This window comes from Microtus oregoni, unplaced genomic scaffold, assembly GCF_018167655.1.
Source record: "Microtus oregoni isolate MIOR12 unplaced genomic scaffold, Mior012 000010F_ref0000083, whole genome shotgun sequence".
NCBI lineage: Eukaryota > Metazoa > Chordata > Mammalia > Rodentia > Cricetidae > Microtus > Microtus oregoni.
In genome coordinates this window covers 37,462,474-37,488,552 of record NW_024543069.1, presented here as the reverse complement: position 1 = coordinate 37,488,552, position 26,079 = coordinate 37,462,474, and the positions used below count along the sequence as shown (strand labels likewise).

The window sequence follows — 26,079 nt, the reverse complement described above, 5'->3', positions numbered from 1 at the left end:
AGAGCAGCAGCCCCTAGATAGTGGCTCTCTACTAAGGCTCAGACAGAAGGGCCGATCCTATCTCTACAAAGCCTCAGACTGCTGCTGACTCTACAAAACCTCAGATTTTATCCATCTCAATGAACCCTCAAACTGTATCCTCAGACAGACTGTATCCTCAGGCTGCCTCTGAGCTCCTGTCTCCTCCTGCCCTATATTCCTCGCTCCACCCAGCCACATCACATCTGTCTCCACCTCCTCAGAGCTGGGATTAAAGGTGTGGGGTCCCAAGTGCTGGGATCACCTTTGTGTGAGCTCTGTTTTTCTTTTAGACAGATTCAATCTTACATAGCCCAGGGAGGTCTTGAACTCACAGAGATCTATCTGCCTCTGTCTCCTAAATGCTGGGATTAAAGTCAGCTAAGCCTGACTTCTATGGCTTAGCTAGTGGCTTAGCTCTGCACTCTGATCTTAAGTCAAGCTTTTTTTTTTTTAGATCACAAACAAAATTACCACTACACAACCACACCATAGAAGGTTAATAAACCCTAAATTGCCTACTAAAGGAAAAGCAAAATCTGGATGGATTATTGGAGTCATCCTTACCATTTATTGCCCTATAGTTCAGAATCTGGAAAATAAGTTCATCCAAGGTTGAAAGACATTGGGGTGTTAACAAACAATTACTGAAATTGTCTTGTACCTATCTACTAGTAAAGGAAGCTGGTCAGGAGGAGGAAGAGCAAGGAAAATGCTGATGCTTCAGGGGAATTTGAGGGGAAGGGTTAGGGAGGAACCCTACCTGAAGGAATATGCCCATTTATCTGCACTTGTGTAGTATTTGATAGGGGCCTCTGATCCATATTGGGGGTGCTCACAGTTGCAACTTTACAGAGGGTACAGGACAAGAGGGAAATTGCAATTAGGAACCTTAAATATACAAGCACAGAAAATCAGACAAATGTGACCTCCTGGAGCCATCACTCCACCACTCTGAAGTGGTCTCATCTCCATCACACCAGGCACAAGCTTCAAGCTGTCCTGCCCATCAGGACGGGGTATGGCAAACAGACAAAATGCCACCACACGAGAACTGCGAGCAGATCCCAGCCAGGCATACACCAGTTTCCCTTGACCAATCAGAACACATCCTTGCAAAGGTACCAGCCACTCAGGTAATCGCGCTCACTGCGTGTTTCAACAGCCACCTTGAAACCTTTGACCAACTCCCTACGGCTACTGTTGGCCTCTGTGGGCATGAAGCTTCAGCACCAGCAGTGTGGAAGTCTTCCTCCAGGAGGGTTTTTCCACCTCTGAGATAAGCGCTATTGAAAGCAGAATTAAGGAAGCTGCCAGGGCAGTGACAGAGATAGGATGAACAAAGCCTCCCCCGCGAACGATCCAGTGATTAGGACTGAGTCAGGAGATGAGGTTCTAAGGTCTAAAGAACAGACTGGAATGCAGAAGTGACAGGAGGTGGGACATATGAAATTTATCACAGGATTTGGAGAGGCGGGGGATGAAAGAAAATTAGTCAGCCTACCGACTGGCCAGATCAGATGAGTCGGCACTTTGGTGTGACCTTACCCCCACTTTCCTGACTGACACCACACCTTAGGTTGGCTCTAGCTTCCAGCAGAGGAGAGAGCTGGTACTGTTCATGCAGTGTCCCTACATGCCTTCTGCAGGTCTTTGATATCCCCTGCAAATCACCTCAACAAGCACGCAGCCACCTCCCATGCATTTTATGTAAGGGAGCGCAAAGACCACGTTGGCTGGTTCTGTTCTGGTGGGACATGTTGTCACTCAAGAGCTTCCAATCGTGTCTGAACGCATAGAACTCTGGGAAAGAAATACTCTCCCACTTTATGGATGAGAAAAAATGAAGTCAAGGGCTCTTCATGATTTGCCCAAAGGTTCAGAGCCAGTAACAGAGGCAGAATTTGATTGTAGCTCTGCTGACAATATGGCATTGCCTTTCACAATTGGAAGAACAACTGTGGGCCTTGGCAAAGAGGAACACATTGGAATAAAGACAGCACATCTGATAACCGGAAAATTATTTCAGAGAGAAATGAAGACAAATTGGAATTAAACTCTTTTAATTGTACATTTACCAGTGATCTGTCATTGAGAAAGAACTAATACATCGGAGTATCAATTTTCAGTAAATATAAATGGCAAATAAGGCATTTAACGAATTGCAAATGACAACGTTTCTGAGAGCAGTTATCCATCCCGAGTAAGGGCTTTCCCATTTATTACCCACATATTTCATTTCAGCAGAGACTCTAAGGGGATGGCTTAAAGAGAATACCAGGATGCTGCAGACAGTGCTGAGGATAGAAGGCATAAAAAATAACTCTGCTTTATCCATTCCAAGCATGCAGAAAGGACAGGGAGGGGCAGAATGGCTGCAGATGGGATTTGAGAATGGTTGGAGAGCTGATACAAACATTCAGAAACCTTCAGATTCGTCAGCTGGAGAGTGGGTTCCCAAGCCAACTGTCAACAACCGAAAAAGGAAGGCCGAGTCTGAGACATGAGAAAGCAGTGTAGAGAGAGAAGACAAAGTTCTAAGAAAGTGTCACTGTAGGAGAGGCCTCCTTCAAGCTACCACCATCAAATAAGCTCCCAAGATTAATCTGTGCGTTCATGCAGAAGGAGGATTTACCCTAGTCAGTGTTTAACAAAAGAATTCTGTTTTGTCTTGGGTTGAAGTCAGGTATCGTCTCAATCACCCCCTATCTATAATTTTTAAGACAGGGCCCCTCAGTAAAACTGGAGCTCACCAATTTGGCTCTAAGCCCAACCTGCAAGAATTTGCAGACTGAGTCATATCCCCAAACTCTAATAAGATTTTTTTTAATAAATAAATATGTAAATAAATAAAAGGGAGTCTTCCCCTACCTCAACCTGCCACCCTAAAGTCACTTGGTTGGTGACTCTGGTCACCTGGTTTTAATACCATTATAAAGTCTTCATCGTCTCCTCTGGCAATGCCAGCCAAGAACAAGGAGCTGAGGTGGGCCAGGCCTACCAGCATCTCTCAAAGCTCTGATAGAGAGCACGGTTCAAGACAGAATTATCTACCTGCAAAGCCATAAAGGCACAGCCAAAAATGGTTCCTGAAATTGCACACCAACAAATGGTTTCTGTAGTTGCGCTATTAAATTGGGCCTTTCTTCTAATTTTCAAAGTGCCAACTTGTTTTGCGAACTCATACTAAGGTAGGAATGTCTGTGACCAGCTCCGAAGCAAACCAAATTGGTATTTCTCAGAGAGCCTGGTGAGTCAACATTATTCGTTCAAATAACATTGCGTATTTATGAAGCTGAAGTCTAATTAAATTATATCAGTCATCAGTCTGATGCTACTGAACTTCCTCTCCACAGACATATTCATGAAAATATGTGTCTCCCCACCTACAAATGTTTACATGTTGACTTATTAGCATTGCGTCTTTTGCACAAACCCTCTGGAGAACACACCAGATCTGCCCACCTTGCACATCCGCTCTCCCCCCTCACACCTGAGTTCAGCATCCTGGCTTCAGCTACCCTCTCTCCTAACCGCTTCCATAATCCAAAGGGCAGGAGGTGTGAATGAGCAAACGCCAACCCTGTTAGTACTACCATTTCCTTTTGCTTACTCTCAAAACAGAAGTTTCATAGGGAGAAATGGGTCACTTAAAAAATTATTAAAAGAATCCTTCATCCAAAATTGAGTTTCAGGAATGGGGACAGAGGCCCCAGGAAGATCCCAGCCTGGCCTGCAGCTTCACAACACAGCTTCCTGCTCTGTCTCGGTGACATTAAAGGGTTCTTCTGTAGCAGAAATAATACCAACCCTGATGAAAATGAGGGTTTCAGAGAAGTTAAAAAGAGGATCCCCAACTACAGATATTTGACACCCACAAAACAAACCGCAGAGGGCCCAACAGTTCAGCAGATGAGAAATAAGCCAGGGAACCTACGCTCTGGTTCTGCCCCTCTCCCATGGGTGGCATGTGGATACTTGCCAGCTTCCTTGTCCAAAGGCTGGCCTGCAGATTAGAATTCTGCTCTTTTCTCTGGCTCACCCTATGCAGAATGCGACAAAACTCCAGTTCTCCTGCTTAGAACACTCTTTAACTAAAAAAAAAAAAAAAAAAAAAAAAAAATCTTATACCTTCTTTCATTTTTTATTTACTTTTTATTGAAGATAGACGCTTTTTCACAGAACGAATTCTGATTATGGCTTCCTTCCCTCGATTCCTCCCAGATCCTACCCCCCACCTCCCCGGATTCACCCAAATCCACATCCTTTCTTGCTCTCTCTGATTAACATACACAGATTCTCAGAAATGAGTGGGATTCGACAAGCTCACTCCAGAGACTACGAAATTATACTCAATCCTGTCACTCAATACTTTAAACATGGCATACTAAAATAACAAACAATAATAAGTCATTCGAAACCCTTATGAAAACATGGCCTTAACCTGTTTCAAATAACTGAGCCACGTTATCCCTTTAAACCTAGGACAAAGAATATTCTAAAACGTATAAGGCGCAAGTTTCTGTTTCAGAAAAAAAAAATCAAATGAGCTAGTAAATTAAACATTGCTGAGCTGAGCTGCATGCAGCGTTCAGATGAAATTCCTCAGAGGCTCTGAGGATGACGTTCACCGTTTTGGAGCATCCAGCTGTAAGCTGAAGCAGGGACCCTCAACTAGCCAGAGACAATCCATGAGCACACTTTATAAATAAACACTCAGGAAAACCACTCTCCCTCACCGGAAGTGCTCACGAAAGCACGCATTCCAGACACGGGCTGTTTGGGGGTCCCATCCCATCACGTCCAACTAAAACCCTAGAATCAAAATGGGTGCATTGACCAAACATATACCCAGGTGTAGCTGAATATACCTGCACCGTCCAACAGCGAGCGTTTATTTAACGAATTTTTATGTCCGCGGAAGTGAGCGACTTTGAGAAAGTTGGGAGAAAGGTTTGTGCCTGAGATTCTAGAAAACAAAAAGGCAAAAGCAGCTAGCAGTGTGGGATTCCTCCCACACCCAGCCGCCAGGAATTCTACTGTCATAAAAACAGTTTCCTTACCTGTGCTGACCCTCGGGAAACCCTCACCGGAAGTGCTCACAAAGGCGCGTATTCCAGACACAGGCTGTTTGGGTGTCCCAGCCCAGCGTGTTCAACTAAACTCTAGAACCAGTGGGATCTAAAAACCAACATTACTGTCTCCTGAAAAGCAGATGCAAGAAGCTGGGCGACAGTGGCTCAGGCCTTTAATCCCAGCATTCAGGAGGCAGAGGCAGGCGGCCCTCTTGTTAGTTTGATGCCAGCCTGGTCTACAGAGCTAGTTTCAGGACAGGCTCCATGACTACAGAGAAACCCTGTCTCAAAAAAACAAACATAAATAAATAAATAACGGCGAGGGCCGGCAGCGGTGGCTCACGCCCTTAACCCCAGAGCCGGGCAGCCGTAGCTCATGCCTTTAACCCCAGAGGCAGGCAGAGTTCTGTGAGTTTGAAGCCAACCTGGTCTACAGGGCAAGCTCCAGGACAGGAAGAATCCAAAGCTTCCCAGAGAAACCCATCATCAAAAAAAAAAAAAAAATGAAGGAAGGAAGGAGGAGAGGAGGGGAGGAGAGGAGAGAAAAAATAAAGGCAAGAACAGAGAATGAAGCCAGAGTTCTGCCCCAATTACTCTCCCTTGGATGAGGTCTTCCCGACAAAATCCTTTCACAACTGGGAATGTGTTACCTGCCTATAGGTGTAGAAAACCAATTTGTGAAGAGGGCTGCAAAGGCAACCTCATGCCTATAAACAGTAACAGGAGGCTCACCCTGAAGGAGACTCACGTAGAGGTCAGAGACGGAAGTCTTGCAGGACCCTCTCTCACTGTGCTTTCTCCCCCATTTTTCCAAGCCTCGCCTCGAATTGCTTCCTTCCCTGAGCCAGGGCCTTCGATCCCCACTGTTATGGGGTGGAGAGTGGTTGGTAAGCCCTCCCTATCATCCTAGGCAGCCACTTCTAGTTCATTCTATCCTAACTCTTCCATTGCCTTCTCCCCCGGGATAAATTTAATTTAACAAAATGCTTGATCTGAGAGCTTATTGGGCCTCTTCTTCCACAGCATGCGAATTATTCAGTTACACAGCCAGACAAATTTTGCTGCAAGCCCCGAATGATTTAAGTATCAAAATGAAGTTGAAGATCTGCAAACAGACGCAGAAGGAAAGATTCAGAAGGCTGTGGCCTGCCTTATTCCCCTTTAAGTTTTTCTGGTAAGCTTGGGCAAGCTCACGTCACAGTATATTGTGGAAGAAGTGGAAATCAGAACCAAACACCACTGTCTAGGAGGCTGGAGGCTGTAATTAGCGTGTGATTTCAGCAACGAAGTAATGATATCATTCATTCAACAAAGACTTACAAAGTTCCCGGAATAAAGCTAAAATCGTAATGTAATGGGAAACCACCCTGCAGGTAGCTGTGAAAAGTGACAAAGAGATGACCAGCCCTGTCCTGAGGAGATTACTTACTGAAACTGCAGCCAAACACTTCTGTGCTAAGAGCTGGATGAAATCACAACTCTCACTTCCGGGTGTCCTCGGTCGGAAATCGCGTTACCTTGCGTGAGCGCCCTGGTGCCCGGAAAACAAGACCTTCCACGTTTATTCGGGATAGGAAAGAACACAGCAGTAGAGGGCTCACATTAACTTCCTGGGCCCTAGGGTGATACGGATTAGCAGTGCTGGAGTGAAGAGGCCTGGGCGGATGACTCGCCTGGCTCTGAAGTGACGGTCTTTAGCAAAGACAGCAATATCCACCACAGAGAGGTATGGTGACAGACTGTACTCATCCACAAAAGCTCAGCACTCTCTGTTGGGACTGTTATTTATTCTCATTGTGGTACATGTTCTCCAGTGTACAGAGTGAGAAACTGACGCACAGAGGGGTCATGTAACTTCTGTATGGCCATCCAGCCAAGAACTTCCACATTTTATATGCACATTCTAGAGGGCTAAACTTGTGTAGTTCTTTACAGCGTATAAAAGCTAACAGGCATCCTCTTGTTTTACGGAGGAAATCAAAGCAGAAGTAACTATTAGTGATGTTCTATACCTGAGGGTACTGAGGCTGCATAAGTTCAGGCTCTGCCAAGAAGTTGCTCAGTAATGAAGCAGTAAGATTGGGGTTAAAACCTGTCCTGACTCCCCAAGACAGTTTCATTGGATGAAAAAGCACACTTTTAGCATCCTCATATACCTTTTTGATTTTTGAGTTTGTTTATGCGTGTGGTATGTACATGTATGCAGCAGTGTTCACCCATGTGGAGGCCAGAGGTTGACCCTGGGATGTCTTCCTCAATCACTTTTTCACCTCAAGTTTATGGAATTGAAAAAAAAAAATTTCAGACACTGTATTCTGCTAATGGTTTCCTCTCCCCCAACTCCACCCGCATCCTCCCCACCTCTCCACTCCCCAATTCCACATCATTTTTCTCTTTAGAAAACAAACAGGTGAGCCGGGCGATGGTGGCGCACGCCTTTAATCCCAGCACTCGGGAGGCAGAGGTAGGCGGATCTCTGTGAGTTCGAGACCAGCCTGGTCTACAGAGCTAGTTCCAGGACAGGCTCCAAAGCCACAGAGAAACCCTGTCTCGAAAAACCAAAAAAAAAAAAAAAAAAAAAAAAAAAAAAAAAGAAAACAAACAGGTGATAATAATACTAATAATTAATAATAATTAGTAATAATAATAATAAACAAAAAGCCAAATCTATAAAAACACAATATTGGAAACCTGCAAAAGGTCAGGAAGACAAAAATAAAATGTCCCCCCAAAATTAATATGAAACAAAAAGTCTCCAAAAATACCCTTGAATTTGTTTTGTGTTGGCATTTACCTGGGCATGAGCCTACTTTGAAGTGTGACTAATATATTCAGTGAAACACCACTGAAGAAACTAGTTGCTCCTTTGCAAGCAGATGTCAGTTTGGAAATAGCATCTTGGTTAAGGATGGGACCCCATGTCCACTTTCCCCTCTTTGAGCTGGGACCCTGTCTGACCTGAACTTGAGCAGAACTTGGATATGCTGCCACAGCCTCTGGAATTCACATGTGTGTCAGCCCTGCTGTGTCTGGAAGACACTGTTTCCTCGGAGTCATCCCTCCCCTCTGGCTCTTAGAGTCTTCCCTAGGCCCTGAGGGGAAGGCTTTGACATCCCACCCAAGACTGAGTGCTCCAAAATCTCTCACTCTGCACACTGTCCAGTTGTTGGTCTGTGTTTGCTTCCCTCTGCTGGAGGAGGAAGCTTCTCTGATGATGTCTATGGGTATAGCAGAATCTCATTAAGAGTCACTTTATTGCTGTTTCCTTAGCAGAACAGCAGTATTTGGTTTTCTCCTAGGCTCATGGCCTTCCCAGTCTCGGATTTTTGACCACCCAAACAGTGTCAGAAAGGGTTTGACCTCATGGAGTGGTCTTTAAATACCATCAGGAAGCAGCTGGTTACCCTGATAACATCGATGCCACTACTACACTAGCATACCATGCAGGCAGGTCACCACTGTAGATCACAGGGTTTGTAGCTGGTTGGTGTTTACATTCCTCCTCTCGTAGCACACAGCGTACCTTCTGGCACTGCAAACACCAGTCAGTAGGCTCAAATTTCTAGCTAAGCACAAATTTGATGTGCCTGTCTTTCCCCGCAGTGCGGAGTCACATACACCACTGCATCTGATTTTTCCTGAGCGCCAGGGTTCCCAACTCAGGTTCCCATAACCATACTTACACAGCAAGCCCTTTTTACCCACTAAGCAACCTCCCCAACTTTCAAAATATACTTTTGAAGCATTCACACCTAAGGGGGAAGACCAATTCTCCTTTTTTTAAGGTGAAGGGAGCTGAAAACATTGTAGGTGGCATCCTCCCCTGAGCAAAGCCCTTAGCCACGATGAATTCTACCTGACTGAGGAGACAGCCGGGCGAACCACTCTGAAATCAGTAAAGAAGGCAGGGAGTCAAATTTTCCACACTTCAGAAACCATCTACAGTCCTGGCCAACATCCAGACTAATTGAAAAGGCTGATTAAGATGCAGCCTCTCCACTGCATCAGATAACAGAGGGGAACCTTGGTGTCTTAGGTTACCATCACCAAGGGCAGAAAGAGATAGCTGATGATCCTGCAGCCCTGCGAAAACCCTAGACGCGTGATGCGTTTTACCTTGGCATTTTCCACCCGTTTTAATGATGTGTCTACCAAGTGGAAGAAGCAAAGATACTAGGCTGCTAATGAGTCGAACATCTGTGCCGTGTTTTACTATTACAATACTGTCAACAGGAAACTTAAATTACTAACATCATCTGCACTGGGGAGTTTTGCTCAGGGTTTCAGTCTGTGCCCAGTAGTAATGACACTGGATGTGCCGATCTCTGTGCCAAGCCTATGTCTGGAACATTGGCTGGGACACATACACACAAGCTCAGCAAGATGCTGGCAAAGAGAGTTGGAAGAAAAAAGCAATTCTTTTTCTTCTTTATTTCTGTTTGATGAACAACAAAATCACATGGTAGCGTGAGACACAAGCTACTTTTCAGAGGACAAGTCTATCTTCAGCTAGTGCTCTCTCCTGTGGGATAAAAATTAGACCAGGGTCAGGGGTGTACCTCAGATTGAAAGTACTTGCCTGGCATGCACATGACCTTGCTAGATGCTGTCCCCAGCATTGTATAAAGCCAGTGTAGTAGTCCATGCCTATAATACCAGAACGCAAGAAGTAGAGGTAAGAAAATCGAAAGTTCAAGGTTATCCTTGACTATATAGTAATTTTGAAGCTAGCCTGGGCTATATGAGACCCTGTCTCAAAATAACAAGAATAAGAACAGAGAGGAGGAAGAAGAGGAGTGGGGGGAGAAAAGGGCTGAGCCTAGAAACAAGACATGCGTTTTGAAACCATGGGAACTTCAGTTTGGGCATCATTTTCCTCCCAGAGCTGCACGTGGCTAGTACAGCAAACTCCTCCCAAAAGAACCTGTTGACCCGTGACAGGAAAAGGTATGAAAACTACACATGAGGTGAAACTAATGCCGGGATCATGGGAAGGGATGGCTTGACCATCTACAGAACCACAGTAGGGGCAGAGACCCAAGGATAGCCTGTGTCTGCTCAGTTAGTATGATCACACACGCGTACACACACACACACACACACACACATGTGCACACACACAAGGATAGCCTGTGTCTGCTCAGTTAGTATTCTCTCTCTCTCTCTCTCTCTCTCTCTCTCTCTCTCACACACACACACACACACACACACACACACAAAGTTGATGTGTGGCCCTTTTATGAAACACTGGACTGCCAGCCAGTCTTTTTAATAACCGGAGAGATGGCTCAGCAGTTAAGAGCACAGGCTGCTCTTCCTGAAGACCCAGGTTTAATTCCCAGTGACTACATGGTGACTCACAACCATCTGGAACTTCAGTTCTACGGGACACAAAACCTTCTTCTTGTCTCGGTGGACACCAGGCATGCACTCTTACAAATAAAAATAGTTTTTAAATTCTTTTTTTTTTCATGTGTAAGTTGTAGTTCTCAAAACTGAAACATTTTTCCTGCATCATGGGAAGAGATAATAAATTTTCTATTGAGAATTGATGTGACATACGGGTGTATCTACTGTGTAGACCACTGTCACTCAATGGGTATGGCCTGCTGCCCTTGCTTTCCTTCTCAACTCCCTATATTGAAATAATCTGTTTACATGTGTCTCTCCCAAAGGATTTTAACTTCCTCAAGAGCAGAAAACAGATTTTATTTCTCTTTGCATGCTCATGGCTTGCCTTGACCTTCTTAATATATATGCTCAATAAATATTTATTTAACTGAGCTGAATTTTAGGTTCAGAAATTTAGTATGTTTTTCCCATAGTGCCTCTAACCCAGTGACTGCAGATCAAACACAGACGTTTCACCCCCTCCATCTATAAAGCAAGAGGCACAAACATCTCTGTCTAGGCTACTAGTTCGTGGAGTCATGCGGACTAGGTGTCTCTAAATGAATGCCACAAAACTGAAGTGACTCTTACTTATGACATTTATGTTTCTCTGTTTCTGGTAAGAATTAAGAACAAGGCGAATGCGCGTGTCTGCAGCTCTCCGAGTGTCAGTGCGCCACCCACTGAGCACATAATAAAGATTCCCTACTGAGCTTGGAAACTATACTATTTGCCCAAGCAAGCCTAAGGACCCAAGTTCAAATCCCCACAAGTCATGTAAAACTAGGTATGTCGGTACATGTTTGTGACTCTAGAACTCCGATAGAGATGGGAGGCAGAGATGGGAGAATCCCCAGAAGCTTGAGGGCCAACTAGCCTGGCACACAGAAGAGCAAACAACAAAGAAACCTTGTCTCTGTTAAAGTGGGAAGTGAGACAGCAGAGTCTGTTCTCTGGCTACCACACACATCCCTGGCAGCGATGCTGTGCTGTGCTCCCTAACATGTAACCGAGCATTGCGTTCTTTGCAACTCAAGCAACGTCTGGCAATAGAGACCAGTGCCTTGTCTCCGCCATGGTGTGAACTCATGTGGGCAGAGGCCCAGTCTGAACTGTTGTCCCTTGTCTTCCCTTCTCCTAAAACTAGGAGATCAATGAGCATCTGTTGCACGAATGCCTGGGCAGTGGTCACCAACAGCACGGTATTCATAAATAACCTGGGTTTTATTTTTAAATACCTTAAACAAAAGCTGTCCCCACACTAAGACGTGAGGCATTAAGTAAAGCGGGCAAAGGCCTCCACTTCTAACAGGTGTGGAGATAAACAGAACCGAGCTTTATTTTCAGACAGAATCCCAAATCTGTGAGAGAGCACCGAAGCACCCGGCACATGGCTTCCCAGTGGCAACAGAAAGATTTGATGAGAGAGTAGCCGAGGGCCCAGGGCCTCAAGCTCCTGAAACTGCCTCATAGCTGCTGACAAACAGCAGCAAGACATAGCTATGTTCTCTATGTAACAACTACAGTAAAGCTGTATGCAAATCTTTTAAACCATTCTAAGGAACTGAGTTCCTGGGCTTTTTGGTTGTCCTGCCATCCATACGAGGCACTCTACGGGTATTTATGGGTTCAATCTGATTGATCTAAACTAAAATGTATTTTGAGAAATGTTAACTAGGAACACTGTTCCATGCCTCTGTGGAACAACCTTAATGCACACACAATACACACACACACAATTAAAAAATAAACTCATAACAAATTCTGTACTCTAAGGAATCACAATTTAAGTATATTAATTCATTAAAAGATTTATATGGCTAGATTTTAATTCCTTGAGTGGTATCTATGCAAACCTAATCTAAAATATCCAGTATCATTTTAATCTCATACAATCCAATGCACTTTAATAAGCAAAGTAGTTACCAGTAGAACCAACATCCAGCTATTCATCCCCTGTGTGTGCGTGTGTGTGTACGCATGCACAACCTTCTGTGTAAACAAACAAATTGAACTAATTTTTTTCAGGACATTTTTATATTTAATCAACAACATTGCCAAAGAATGCCATCCTTCAGAAATCTCCCTATTCTGGCTTCTAACTTATAGTAAAATGGAGTGTTGTAGCCAATGGACATTAGTGTGGAAATTTATAATGTCAATTTTTCAATGCTATAGTTACAAGGAAGAGATAGTTTCCACTATAAAAATTGCCCTGCAGACTTAAACAGCAATCTCTCTCAGGCCACAACATTATTAGCATGTGTTCCTAATAACCATCAGTCCTCAAAAGAAAGCTCACTTCGTTCAGTGTCTCTTCAAGAATCAGGACAGGTCAGCAAGATGGCGCCACAGGTAAAGACGCTGGTCACCAGACCTGAGCACCTGAGCTGGACCCCAGGGGCCCATGTGGCGAAAGGAGAGAGCCAAGTCCTGCAGGTTGTCCTCTGACCTCCACTTAAACACTATCATACATGTGCACACATACACACACAAAATAAAATAAGATGAAATAAAATAAAAATGTAATCAGAAATACATGGGGATCCTCACCTCACAACTACCTAAAAAAGAAAAAGAATTCTGGAGAAACATATGTAACTATACCAGGAAGCCTTTTTTTTTATTCCAATAAAATAAAAGAGCCTACTAAAAAAAGAATTGTCCTGCAGTCTGGTTACCCAGTTGAAAATATTTGCTATCTAAATGATCTTTCCAATTCATAGGCTAGAAATTATCATGGGTAATTTTTTAAGAATATCAGAGTAACTCTTGGCTTCAGGCAACCTTCCTCATTTACCCAATACTTGCATCCACTGCCTTAAAGTATACTCACTGAATAGCACAGTGGGATAATAATGAACCACCTCAACAAGGAAATTACCAAAAATTATAAAAAAAAAAAAAAAAAAAAAAAAAACCTTTAAACCCTGACAACCTGCTAGACTGTGGGTATTGATTCAACTCCAGCCTGCTCTACCAGCAGGAGAAAATGCAAACAAGGCAGAAAGATGAGATCCAAAGAAATTCCTGAAGCTTGAAATCTCAGCTAGATCCCAGTGAATCTTTCCAAGATGTACATTGGCTCTGGGGTTAGACCCTTGATCCTCCAGTTGGGGTGGGGAGAGGGGGAGTTTAAGCAAAGATGCTTGGAAAATCAGATCTGCCCTGACAGGGTGAGGCGGCCCTCAGTGACCTCTTCTAACCCTGCTGTGCGGGCTTCTCAGAAGCCTGCAGGCTTCACCCTGAACTGCAAGCTTCCTCTAATTGTAGACTTAGCTTTCAGTTTCCCTCCGAGTCCTAGTTAAGGGAACTTCCCTGTCTGTTCTTGTCTAAAACCTGAAAAATACCTAAATGTCTCTCTAGAGCACTGGTTGAACACAGCCGATTGGGTCCAAACAGTAGAGGTGAATGCATCAGGATGGCATGTACGGATGAAAGAAAGGCTCTAGGGTATGTGTTCAAATTCAAAAAGGAAAAAGCAAGTCATAAACGTGTGTGTGTGTGTGTGTCTGTGTGTGTCTGTGTGTGCGCACGCGCACCCGCGCGTGCTAAGAGCTACTGTGCATACAAGCGACAGCGCAGGAATTTCCACTGAAGGATGAGTGGTGAGGGGGTGCACAGCAGCAGGTGGTGCACAGCAACGATTTAAAGACTTGCACTCTCTTCGTGGCACAGTTGTAGTTATATGCTGAGGATAAACTGTGTGGTATAAACAACATTTCTAAGGTAATTTTAAAAGATTGTTGAGAACTTTAGGGTCTTACAGTATAATACACCAGGGTGAAGTAAGAGGTAAACCGCCTTAATATTCATGACTGGAATTTGAAAGCTCATGACCTCTCAAAGTGGTGTGAAAATGTCGATGTATTTTTTGGGTACCTTCTCTAAAGAGGTCTCATGCCTTTCACCAGATTGTCTCAGAAGGCTGGGACCCAAAGGAATGTCATAGAGCACAGCAGAAAGAGAGACAGGCATTTCATCTCTTTATCCTACCTTATTAACATTTCATCGAGACATACTCATACACCTCCCACCAAAGAAGATCTGTGCTCTACAGCAAAGCCTGAGAACCATGGCTTGTACTTTCTACCCTCATTTGAAGGAGGGTCTGGGCTTGGGAAACAGTTCTGTGGGCAAAGTGTTGATGGTGCCTGAGGATCTGGGTGAGCTGGGACTCCCAGCACACACATGAAAACCAGACAAGGCTGTAACTTCAGAACTGGGTGACAGAGACTGGAAGGTCCCACGGGGACACTGCTCAGCCATTCTAGGCAAAAACGGTGTTCTCTTCAGGTTCTGCAAGAGACACCCCCTCTCAAAATAATGCACAGACATGACCAAGAAAACACAGGCTAACATTGATCTCTGGCCTCCATGTACACCCACATGAGTGGGTACACACACACACACACTCACACACACATAATAAAGAGCTCCCATCTAATTTATAAGCATTCCTAATAACAGCAGAAAAAGTCACATCTGGCTTTGGGGCAAAATGCTTACCCACATTGAAACCCTTCAGTGATTCAAGTTTGAGCACAGCTGTCTAAGGAATAATTATGTTTTCTCCATAGAGATGGGATAGTTGTGAACCTGGGAGTGAGGGTGTGGACACATGGAGAAGAAGTCAATCCTGCATTTCTTGGGGGGGGGGAGGGGCAGAGCAGAAAGGGTGGGGTTCATCTAATTTCAGTAAAACAAGACTCAGTAAGTACAACATCATCTGCCAAGCTTCAACTGTCCGAAAGAATCTTTAATCACAAACGAGCATTAAAATATATCACAAGATTCTTTTTGCTGTGCTGGGTATTAATACCCGTATAAATTGGGGTCAGGATTTATGTAAAAATGTGGCTTCTGATGAATTCTGTGAGATTGAGATCCTGGAATTCCATGAGTCCACCAACACTGGGAAAGTCTCTACCTTGATTCCCTGATATTCTCTAGATTCAGATGCAGAGTTTAAGATCAAGAGAGACTTAAGTGAGGGGCCAGCGGGTGGACCAGAAGTGGCAAAATGAGGGATATATATTACTGGTGAAAATTAGGAATAATGCCCACTTTCCAATGTGTTTTCCGGGTGGTTTATCACTGTCAAAACAGGCCAACGGCAGATTTGGTATGCAACTGAAGCTTCAGCTATGCCAGAGTCCTAGGGCTGGCATCTCCTAACTGTGCAGGTTTCCCAGACAAAGAAACTGAAGGGGTTTGCATAGTTCAAGACCCAAAGCTGACCGCCATTTCTAATCGTCTTGATGACTGCCTTGACAAGCCTAGAAGAAGACACAGAGCAGAAAAGGAATCTGCAAAAGCTTTGCAGTTAAGCCAGGAAGAGACGCTATGCAGGATGAAGATGGGAGATTTATCATAAAATTCCAAAACCATCCTATGTTAATTCTTACAGTTGGAATGAAGTGGCCTAGAGAAGTCGTGCCTCGAGGTGTGCTTCCAAAGAGCACGAAGAAGGGAGAATTCAGGTAGAATCCTAGAGAACTAGATGTTAATAGTAAAAGGACAGTATGGATTGATTTACAGGCTATGGCGAAAGCACAGCAAAGAACTGGGAGGGAAGCCGGGCTGTGGTGGCGCATGCCTTTAATCCCAGCGCTCGGGAGGCAGAGGCAGGCAGATCTCTGTGAGTTCAAGGCCAGCCTGGTCTACAAGAGCTAGTTCCAGGACAGGAACCAAAAGCTACGGAGAAACCCTGTCTCGAAAAATCCAAAAAAAAAAAAAAAAAAAAAAGAACTGGGAGGGAGGAATGTAAAGGAAACTGGTCAGAGGGTGGAGTGCAGACTGGAAGAGCATGTTAGCCAAAGAGAGAAAGAAACCTAAAAAGTTAATGAAGTGCCAGGCGGTGGTGGCGCACATCTTTAATCCCAGCACTCGGGAGGCAGAGGCAAGCGGATCTCTGTGAGTTCAAGGCCAGCCTGGTCTACAAGAGCTAGTTCTGGGACAGGCACCAAAGCTACAGAGAAACCCTGTCTTGAAAAACCAAAAACAAAAACAAAAAAAAAAAGGTTAATGAACTGCAATGAACATGCGCTGTGTTTGTAGTCCACTTAATGAGTTCTAAACTCACTGGCTGGTCAAAGCGCACGTGATATAACTGCCGCTGTTCATAAGGAAGGAAGCTGGAATGCTGAGTGATTGATTAAGCGGCCTACCTTCACTTCAGTCAGCTAGCGAGCAGCTGAGCCAGGATCTGAACCAGAGAGCCTAAACTCGAAGTCACCCAGGCTCCAGAGTGTAAAGAATTTAGATCTTAGCATTGTGTAGCAAATTAGGAGTCATGTATCTAAGAGTTCATTGGAAATGCTTATAGGAAAGGCTTATTCCTTCTCAAACACACCTCTATATGCATGGCAATATCCCAGCCACGTTATTCGACGTGAAGCAATCATTGATGGTCGCACTGATATAAATTAGCTGTTCAGTCCAACTTTCATTAGTAGTGCCCATTATATTAGTATTGCACCATGGCTCCTCCCTTCAAATCCTCAGAGTCTAATCTAACCTTTTAATTCACCTATATCTGTGCTAGCAATACAACAGACGATTGCAAAGACCAATGTGTTTATTTTTAAATACCCTCTGCACATGTATAACTTTTGCCAAGGAAGCCATTCCCATCAGATAATATAATCAATACCTTTAAAAAAGTTCCTTCATCTCCCTTAGGTTAAGACCTTTAAAGGCAGGATGTGACATCTAAACCTTCCTAGAAAGGCAGGGCCAACTTTTCTTCTGATTACCATCAGTAAAGAAATGAATTCTTCTCACACTATGGAAAACCACTGTATCCTAATGGTTTACTGCCCCAAGCCCACAAATCAAAGAATTGGGTTAAATAAGAAATAAAGATTGGTGCCCTGCGGCTCCAGGGGAGGAAGGGAAGTTTCAGTTTGATCGCTTGTTGTTTAACCAATTAACAATAAACAGCGGGGAGGAAGAGAAAGACACCGCTTTGCTGCCAAAGATTCTCCTTCTAGATAAATGACTAGATATCAGAATCTGGGATATGTTACTTTCACTTATCAAAACACAAGCAAGTGTGTACATGTATACACACACACACCAAGAATAAACAAACTTCTCACATTTTCACAATAAATTTATTACCTAGTTTGACTTCAATTATAATGCGTCCAAATTTTATATGCAACCTCCTTCCCTGGGTAGGGGAATACAACATACTGAGAGGACAAACAAGATGTTTCCTATGGGCATATAAACACTTCTAAAACTGAGGCTGGATAAACACACAGATTAGGAGAGGGAAAGTGTATTTCCTCTTCAGAAATTTTAATTAATAAATCAGACAAGAAAAGATTGAGATGGATGGATTGATTGATTGATTGATTGATTGACTGATTGAGGCTTAGGTACATGGCAAACATGCACCTGATGAACACTCATTACTTCTTTACCAGAGCCCAGGGACGATGGTATTATTACTTCCGCTTCACTAATAAAGAGCCCAGGGAGAGTGGTGTGATTATTCCCACTGCACAAGGAAAGATGCCCAGGGAGGGTAGTGTTATTGCTCCCACTTCGCAAGAGGCATCCAATAGCTTGAAGCTGACCTGGCTATTCAATCGGGGATCACACTCAATTCAGACACTGCTGTGCACACTTAAATGCTCATGCGAGCTGAAACCACGCATCGCCGAGCATGGGGCCTACCACACAGCAGGACTTCATTAATATTTGTTGTCTAAAATATCACCAAACCCTACCAAGGGCTTCATAGAAGGGTTTTCATAAATGCCATCATTTGAACAACACGGAGGTACAAAATTAGATCCTCAGGCAGACTCTTAACAAGGCTAAGAATCCTCCATCCTCCCTGTGACACTCATTGACTTCCGGAACAGCTACTTAATAAAAGAATTAATAAAATCTGTTTTCTAGATAATTTATCCTTCAGAATTATAATAAAATTAGTACTCAGTGATTGGACTGGACATACAGTAAAGCAAAAACATGCTTGTTGTTGTAAGAATATCTAGAGTCAAAATTAAAGCAATTCCAGAATGAACACGTTTGAAGAGTCAGGAATTTGATTAAAACTTCAGCTGCCTCTATAATGAAACAGTTCTTTAACGACAAAAGAACTTTTACAATAATGCAGAAGAGCTCCGTTCCAGGCCGAGCTCTCCCCCCACTTTAATCATGGCTATTATTTCTGAAAATGAAAATGGCTGAGGTCATTGTAATCTATTTCAGGGTTTGCATGCGTTGGTGGTATTTTCCCCTTGGCTTTGAGCTCTCCACGTTACCAGCTCGACGTTATGGGTTTTGCTATGTACCCTTTCAGATCCCATTCTTTTTAATAATGGAATTTACACAAATAAATTAAAGCAAATTCCACTTTCTTTCCTAACAACTCCAGATGGAGTCCACACTTGCAAGAGACCTGGAACTTGTTTTCGTTAAAAAAATAAAATAAAATAAAAAGAGTACTTCTTAGAACAACATGGCATGCTGCTCCCATCTGCATAAAACACTATGTGGTTGCCCAAAAAATGCTAGAAAATGAGGGAAACTGTAAAGTTCATATTGTTCTTTTGACCAAACTGAAACACTAGAATAATACACAGGTATCTATTGCATCCAGCTTACACATAGACAAGGGAAATGCCCAGAGACGAATTCCATAAGTAGGGTTGGAAAATCTATATAGCCATAGATATCAGGAAAACCCTTAGAACCCAGTGCCCAACATTATCAAATAACTCACTAGATTCACATAATCACACACTCCCTGTAGGTGTGATTTCACTGGCTTTCTGAACTTAGTGTGTTCTATCTTATGTATTTGTTTTATTCTAAGTTGCTCTCCTTCTGATTTTTTTTATTTAATACTATTTTATGTTGTTTTATTTTATTCTGATTTGCTGTCCTGTCACACAGAATACCTCCACTTCTAAGGACCCTCTACTCACACCAAGGATGGCTTTGCAATACATACACATTGTGGAGCTCTAGCTCTTAAAAATGCCTTAAGCTCTGTTTGTTTGTTTATTTTTTTTTTGAAAATCGACTTGCAAGACCAATGCAATAAGCTTTTATGAAAGAGGTGAAATAATTTTTAAACACAGACACACAATGAGTTTATTTATTTAGAAACTTGTTAAATGGAGTCTGGGAATTCAAATATTCAATGTTGACATTGTACAGAACTGGCCAGGAGCCAGGGCCTGGTCTCCAGTGGGACCCATTGGACTAGGAACCCAGGCCTTTCTTTCCTCCCACTTGAACTAAAAAGGTAGAGGCCATTAGTTCTGCACACAGCAGTAACTGAGCCACACTCATATAACCTACCCCAACCAGGGTACTTCCAAGGAGGAGAGGGCAAGTGTGTTAACTCTTCGGTGCTGAGCTAGAGCACTCTGTCACACTTAGACTTCTGTAAGCAGTTTCTCTGCTGTGCAGAAACTTCTCTGAAGTTCCCTGCATGGCAAGTAAGCCAAAGCAGCAAACGAGAAATATTTCCTCTGTGTGTGCTAAGGGCGGGGTCACCAAGTGTGTGCAACCTACAAGTCTGGAAGAAGCATTCTGCCTCTCTCTCTGATCCTTCCCCTCAGTGTTGTCCTCTCTACATGGACAAGTTCCTTGAAAATCCCATTAAACTCCTCAGGAGGCCAGAGAGTAGGGAGAGGGAAAGAATCTAATTTTAGAAAAAGGATCCTGGCTAGTGGGGTGGGGAAATGTTGAAGGAACTACTGATTCATGTCAGAAGGAAAAACAGACCCACCAGATGCTACAGACATTCCTGGACTGCAGCCTCCATCCAGTCCAGAAAGGGTTAAGCATCACTCCAGAAAATAGTGTTTGGCATCCTTGCTGTGTCTGTCTCCTCCTGGCCCATGCCCTCCTCCACCAGGATGCCTTAGGGAATGCCCTACAGAGGGAATGAGTAAATGAGGATGTGCACAAGAATCCAGAAGTGGGACAGGACCGTGAGAGTTGTGTGCACGGGTTGCATATGTCTACACTGTGGCGGCAAACAAGGCTCAAGGCAAAGGGTGTACCAGACATAAGCACCCTGGGGTTGAAGTGAGGGTGCACTGTCTAATCAAAGCCTTAAGCTCAAAGCAAGAAGTCTGGGGAGGTAGAGGGGCTGGAAGGGACTAGAAACAGTATGCTCTGAGGGAGCTCTGGCTCCTTCATCCCTGGGACTTTGCCTGCCCCACCCCGACACCCCATAAGGGCCAGTTTTCTCTGCAGCCAGGACTTTGGAAATGAAGAGGAGGGATGCCATTGTAAAGAATTGAGCTCTGTCTGGCTCCCAGTACCTTGAGAACCAGAAAAGAACCTGTGTACAAACAAGTCAAATCCCCCCACCTTGTGGCCCGCTTGCTTTGAGGGAGGCACTCCAGGGGGATGCCAGGAAAGAGGCCGCCAACGTAGGGTCCCAGCTACAGTCCTGCCCCCTTGTTCCTCCAGCCCGGGTTAGACTCAGCCAGGAGTCCTCAGCTGTGGCCTTCCTGCTCCGGTCCATTCTGTAGCCTCTGTTACACAACCCTCTCCCCCTCCAATTCCAAAAGCAAAACAAAATAAACTCTCAAATGCTCAGATGTTAAAAAAGAAACTGCTTACAAGACCCACCTTCAACTTCAAAGGGAGAGAGGGGGACTTGTTAATTTCTATTCCACAATTCCCCTGTATGCTGAGTGTCTGTACCGGAGGGTAGGCCTCTGAGCAGGGAGAGACCTTGATTAAGAAAGCTTGAGATGGGGTTATCCTCAAAACTTAGCCGCGCACTCAGACTTAGGCACAGGGACAGAGGGACACAGTCGCCAAAACCTGAAACTCGCAGTCCAGGCACATAAGGCTCTGCAGCTAATGAACCGGCCTCTCCCACAGTGGTGGGGATGAGGCGAGAAAGAAAGGCAAAGTCAACCTTCCCCTAAACACAAATCCAAGAGGGGGCGCGAAAAGAAGCGAAATGGTGCCTCAACGTGCCAAATGTAATAAAGCAGCCCTAAGCCAGGGTAATGATCAAATAATGGCGAATGAAACGTCTTCCTAGAAGGGGCCTCAGCCTCCACCGGGAGAATAATTTTTCCTTCTTCAAAGCAGCCTGGAATAAACAAATAAACGCATGCTAGAAAGCAAAGGGGCCCGCTTCTTAAGGCGAGTGAGCACGCGGGAGTCCAGCCTGAACCCGGCTGTGAATTGTCTTCAGAATTCAGTCTAGGTGCTGAGCTGCAAGGGCGAGTTTAAACACGGGAAGCAGAACTGACATGTACCTTTCCAACTTCGGACCCTGTTTTCAAACAAAGATCAAGGCCAGAACAAGTGCCTCCCGCCACCACCAGGGTTCTGACCATCTTGTCCCTTCTGTGTCTGCAACTATGGGGGTTACTGGATGAAACTAGTTCATTGCTTTGACTGAAAACCTGCTGGCTGGTTCTTTGGGAATGCGGAGTGCGTTTCCCTTCGGTATTTTAGGCTCCAGACATGCACAGTGCACAGCAGACCCTACCTCACTTCCTTCGCCACCCTGAGGAGAGTAGCAACTGGAATTCCTGGCCAGGCCCAGGTGCTTCTCTAGCAACCCCGCGCCACCCCAAATAACCAAATAAAACGACTGAGAAGTCTCCTGGCTGCCAAGAGTGGCCTTGGCTTATTTGGTTTTCTTTTCTTGAAGATTCAAATGGAAGTCAAAGGTTTTAGACAGTACATATTTCGATTTTCTTGTTTTTCCCCTTTATTTTTTACATTAAACTTTTATGTCTCCTCATATGGTTTACAACGAAATTATCGGTTTCAAATATTGTGTGAGAATAAGTCCTACAAGTTAGGCTCAAGATTGTGCATTCAATCTGTCCGTGTAATATCAGGGACTATTTTCAAGGTTTGTGGTCTCTGGTCTCCCACCATGGGCTCCTAAGCTTTAGCCAAGACCAAGCTAAATTGACATCCACCTAAGTCTTAGACGGAAGATAAAAAGAATAATCAACTATGGGAGAAAGATCTGTTTCTGTCTATTTTGTTTCCCCTCCTAAGGCTTTCATTTGCCACGATTACAGTAAATTGGGTTTTTTTTTCTTGTTTTGTTTCATATATTCTGGTTACATCACCTCTTCCAAACGCAGGAAGGAAAAGAAGAGAGAAAAGGAAAAAGAAAAGAAAAAGCAGCTAAGTTTCCCCTGGATGATTGCACCGCAGGGGTCACCAGCCACCTCTGCCACGCGCTGTTCGGCAAAAGGAAATAGCGCTTTAAAATACAAAAATCTCCAGTTTTGCTATGATTTCCTTTATTGCCCAGACTGTAGCTGGAAGACAACAAGAGCAGCGCCGGTGTTTCAGGAAGGCAGCTGCAGAAGCAAAGCCCGGCTAGTGGGAACCTGAGGCTCAGCAGAAGTTCCTAAGGCTGGGTCCTGCTCTCTGGGAGCACATGGGCATCCTTAGCCACAGGAGACAAAGTCAATGTGTCTCACATGCGGTGACTGACAAGTCCCATCAGATCAGAAATGAGGCCCGGCCTCTCAAGGCTGAGTGGGCTGCGTGGTGTACAGCTTGCTTACTAATTAAAACAGCTAGGGCGCGGGGAGGGGGTGCTTAAGAAAATTCGAAGGATTTTGCGTTCTGCTTTCGCTTCGTAGGATGCCGGGCAACCAGGCACTGTGCAAAGCCTTGGGCTTTTATTTCACAACTTACTGCTCAGTTGAACCGATCTCCCTGCCTCCTCTCAAACACACACACACACACACACACACACACACACACACAACCAAACCTTTGAAGTCTTAAAGCCATCAAGCATGTGTGCATTTATTACCTCTCGGATGAAAATAAAAAAAGACATCGAGCTCAGTGAAAAGCCAACAGGAAAAATACAGTTCCGCTGGCGCACTTTACACCGTTGCAACGAAGTGAAAAGAGCGGTGGTAGCAGAGAAGAAGCAGGCTGCCTTGATAAGGCGGCCGGCCCTGAATTTAGGTTGATCCCTACGACCTGAGTTCCGAGGGGAAAGATGCCACTAGGGAGTGTGTGAGTGCGCGGCATGAGTTCGGAATAGCTGAAGCTCTGGAATGGCTTGGGAGGCCGGCATCTCGCCTGGCAACTCATTGGAGTCTCCAACGCAGTGCGCTGTGGAGGCTGAGACAGAGGCCGGTGCGGCGGTGCCAAGATGCGCCCCGTGTGCCGTAGGGAGTCGCTTGGGGACTTCGCTGTGGGAAAAACAGACTACCCACGTACCATCTCTCGCCTCTCTGGTCCGAAACAAAACAATTAGAGAGTTCGGTATTCCGTAAATCCATGTATGAGAGCCAAGGGCGGCCTGGCCGGTCCCCTCCTGTAGCAGCTCTGACAACGAGGGAGAATGCTGCAGACTGCCCGCCGTGTCCCCTTCGTCGCAGAGCAGATTTTGAACAAACCCAGCCTGGTCACCTTTTAGCCCAAGCTAGGCAGCGCTTCCCATCCTACCCTGTCCCGGAGTGTCACCCAAGCCCTTCGCTGAAAGAGTGGGGGTGGGGGGATGGGAGTCCCGTCTCCCCTGGCCCAAAACCCCACTGCCTAGTCTGGCGTGACCGAGGCTGCTCCTTTCCGGTCAGGGAGAGGGCGCCGGGGAGAATGAGTGACCTGGGACCCCGGCTGCACCCAGCAAGAGAGCCGCAGGCTGAGCTGCGCCCTCTCGGCGGCCCCAAGTTCCGACAGCCCGCCCCCTGGGGGTCACTCGGCGCCCTGCCAGCCCGGGGTTCTCGGGTCGGAGCGCGCCCTCCCGGCCTTGTCTGCACCGCCTTCGCGGCTGGCCGCTTGCCCTCCACGCCAGGGCCTGGGAGCGCTGGCGCAGCCTCCTCTCTCCCCACCTGCCGAGTGGATCTGCGGAACCCGATGCTCGGTGCTGCCAGTGCTACCCCCCATCCAGCCCCAGGACCACGGCCCCGCTCTGTCTCCTCTTTCCCTCCCCAGGCTCTGGCCGCGCAGCTCACGCCGCTGCGCCATAGGACCGAGCGCACAGCGCCCACTACCGCAGCCGCTGCTCGGCGCAGCCCGCTCGACCCGCGCAACTTGCAAGCGGCTGCCTCGCAACTTTTCCCAACTCCACCGCGGCAGCCAGCCGCCGCTGCTGCCGCCGCCACCGCGGCTCCCTCGGAGCCCGCCACCCATTTCGAACCCCAGAAACAAACCGAGACTCGGAAAGGCGCCCTTCCCCTACCCGCTCCCCCCCCACCCCCGCTCCCTCCCTCCTCCCGCTCCGGGGACTAGCTGGTTGGCCAGAGGCGACTCTCCCCCGCCTGGGGGGAAGGGAGGGGAGGGGGACACACTCTCCTTCCCCCCCCCCCCTTCACGTTCACTCTCGCGCGCTCTCCTCCCTCCCACCCAGCTTTTTGCTGCCCCCACCCCCACCCGGGAGTTGCCACAGCTGGTCCTGGTGCGGGACTTAGGGCTACCGTGGCTCCTCCGCACCAAGAGCAAGAGCCAGGGCACGAAGGCTAGAATCGGCAGGTTGCTCGGGCTGCAGGCTGCGCTGTGCTTGCCTTTTACCCGGGGCCCCGCGCCAAAGCAGCCCGCGCTCTCTCCCCGAGCGCTAGAGACAGATATGCAAGATGGCAGAGGAGGGGGAAAAGCCAATAGAAAAGGGATATTGCACCTACTTGTGGCCAGTTTCCTTGCCCTGCCTTTGGATCTCATGCTGTGCCCAGTCCTGCAGTCGCTGCTGGGTGGTTGGTTTTTTTTTTTCTTGGATCTTTTCCTTCTTTTGGTCTCTCTCCCTCCTCTCTCTCTCTCTCTCTCTCTCTCTCTCTCTCTCTCTCCTCTGTGTGTGTGTGTGTCACGCACGCACACACACTTCCACACTCGGTCTTTCACTCTCTCTCCCTCCCTCTCTCTCTTTCTCTCAATCCACACTCGCTATCTCTAGCATTGTCAGTTTGGACACCTTCGCACATGCGCGCTAGACGCCCCTCCAACATCTCAACGCCGCCAAAAAAAGTTTGGAGCGATTTATCACTTTGATTTGGAGATCTTGTCAGATGGCAATCGCCGAGGAGGCGGAGAAATGGAGCTACGGGGAGGGCGGCAGGGGGCGGGGAGCGAGCGCGGGGAGCTGGAGGGAAGCAGACACCTCGCCCAAAGGAAAAAAGAAAAAAAATAAAAGAAATGAAAAGTCTTGGACAGAGAATTGATTCGTGGGACAGAGAAGTATGTCTGTGTGGGAGTCAACAATAAGCCTGTATTATAATTATTATTAATGTTTTCTCCGCCATAAATTACATTGTCTATAAGGGAAACAAGAGAGGAGGAGGAGGAAAAAACTTCAGGATAAATCTTTCCCTCTACAAAAGAACTAAGTTGAGGGCTGGACCGTGAACGCATTATCCTGGAGAAGACGAGAAGCATCTTGAACTTGAGAGAGAGCTGCTGTTGCTGTTGCTCTCCTACTGAAGTTCCTGGGCTTCCGCTTTGGATGAATAACCGTTTCTCGATTTTAGCTGTAGCACCAACGGTAGCTGCTATCCTTGGAACATTTCAGCAGTCTGTTCCCATCAAGTAGCAACAATTGCCCTTCATTCCCAGGTCCCGGCGGGCTCGGACATTTGACATCCAAGACCTCCTGCCTCGCCTAAGGTCGGCC

General features: G+C 45.9%; 1 protein-coding gene across 8 annotated transcripts in view; it reads right to left on the bottom strand.

Annotated features, from left to right (window-relative positions):
- Mecom (MDS1 and EVI1 complex locus) overlaps positions 1 to 25,505 on the bottom strand; it is a 550,964-nt gene extending 525,459 nt beyond the window's left edge. For 3 of the 8 annotated variants that reach the window (XM_041658851.1, XM_041658850.1, XM_041658852.1), the window contains exon 1: positions 25,100 to 25,501. In XM_041658851.1, coding sequence (XP_041514785.1) covers positions 25,100 to 25,136 — 37 coding nt within the window. In that variant the 5' untranslated portion in view covers positions 25,137 to 25,501. Of the gene's footprint in view, positions 1 to 25,099 lie in introns of all 8 variants that reach the window. The other 5 variants (XM_041658853.1, XM_041658854.1, XM_041658849.1 and 2 more) reach the window with 5 other exon arrangements.
- Positions 25,506 to 26,079: the final 574 nt, after the last annotated feature.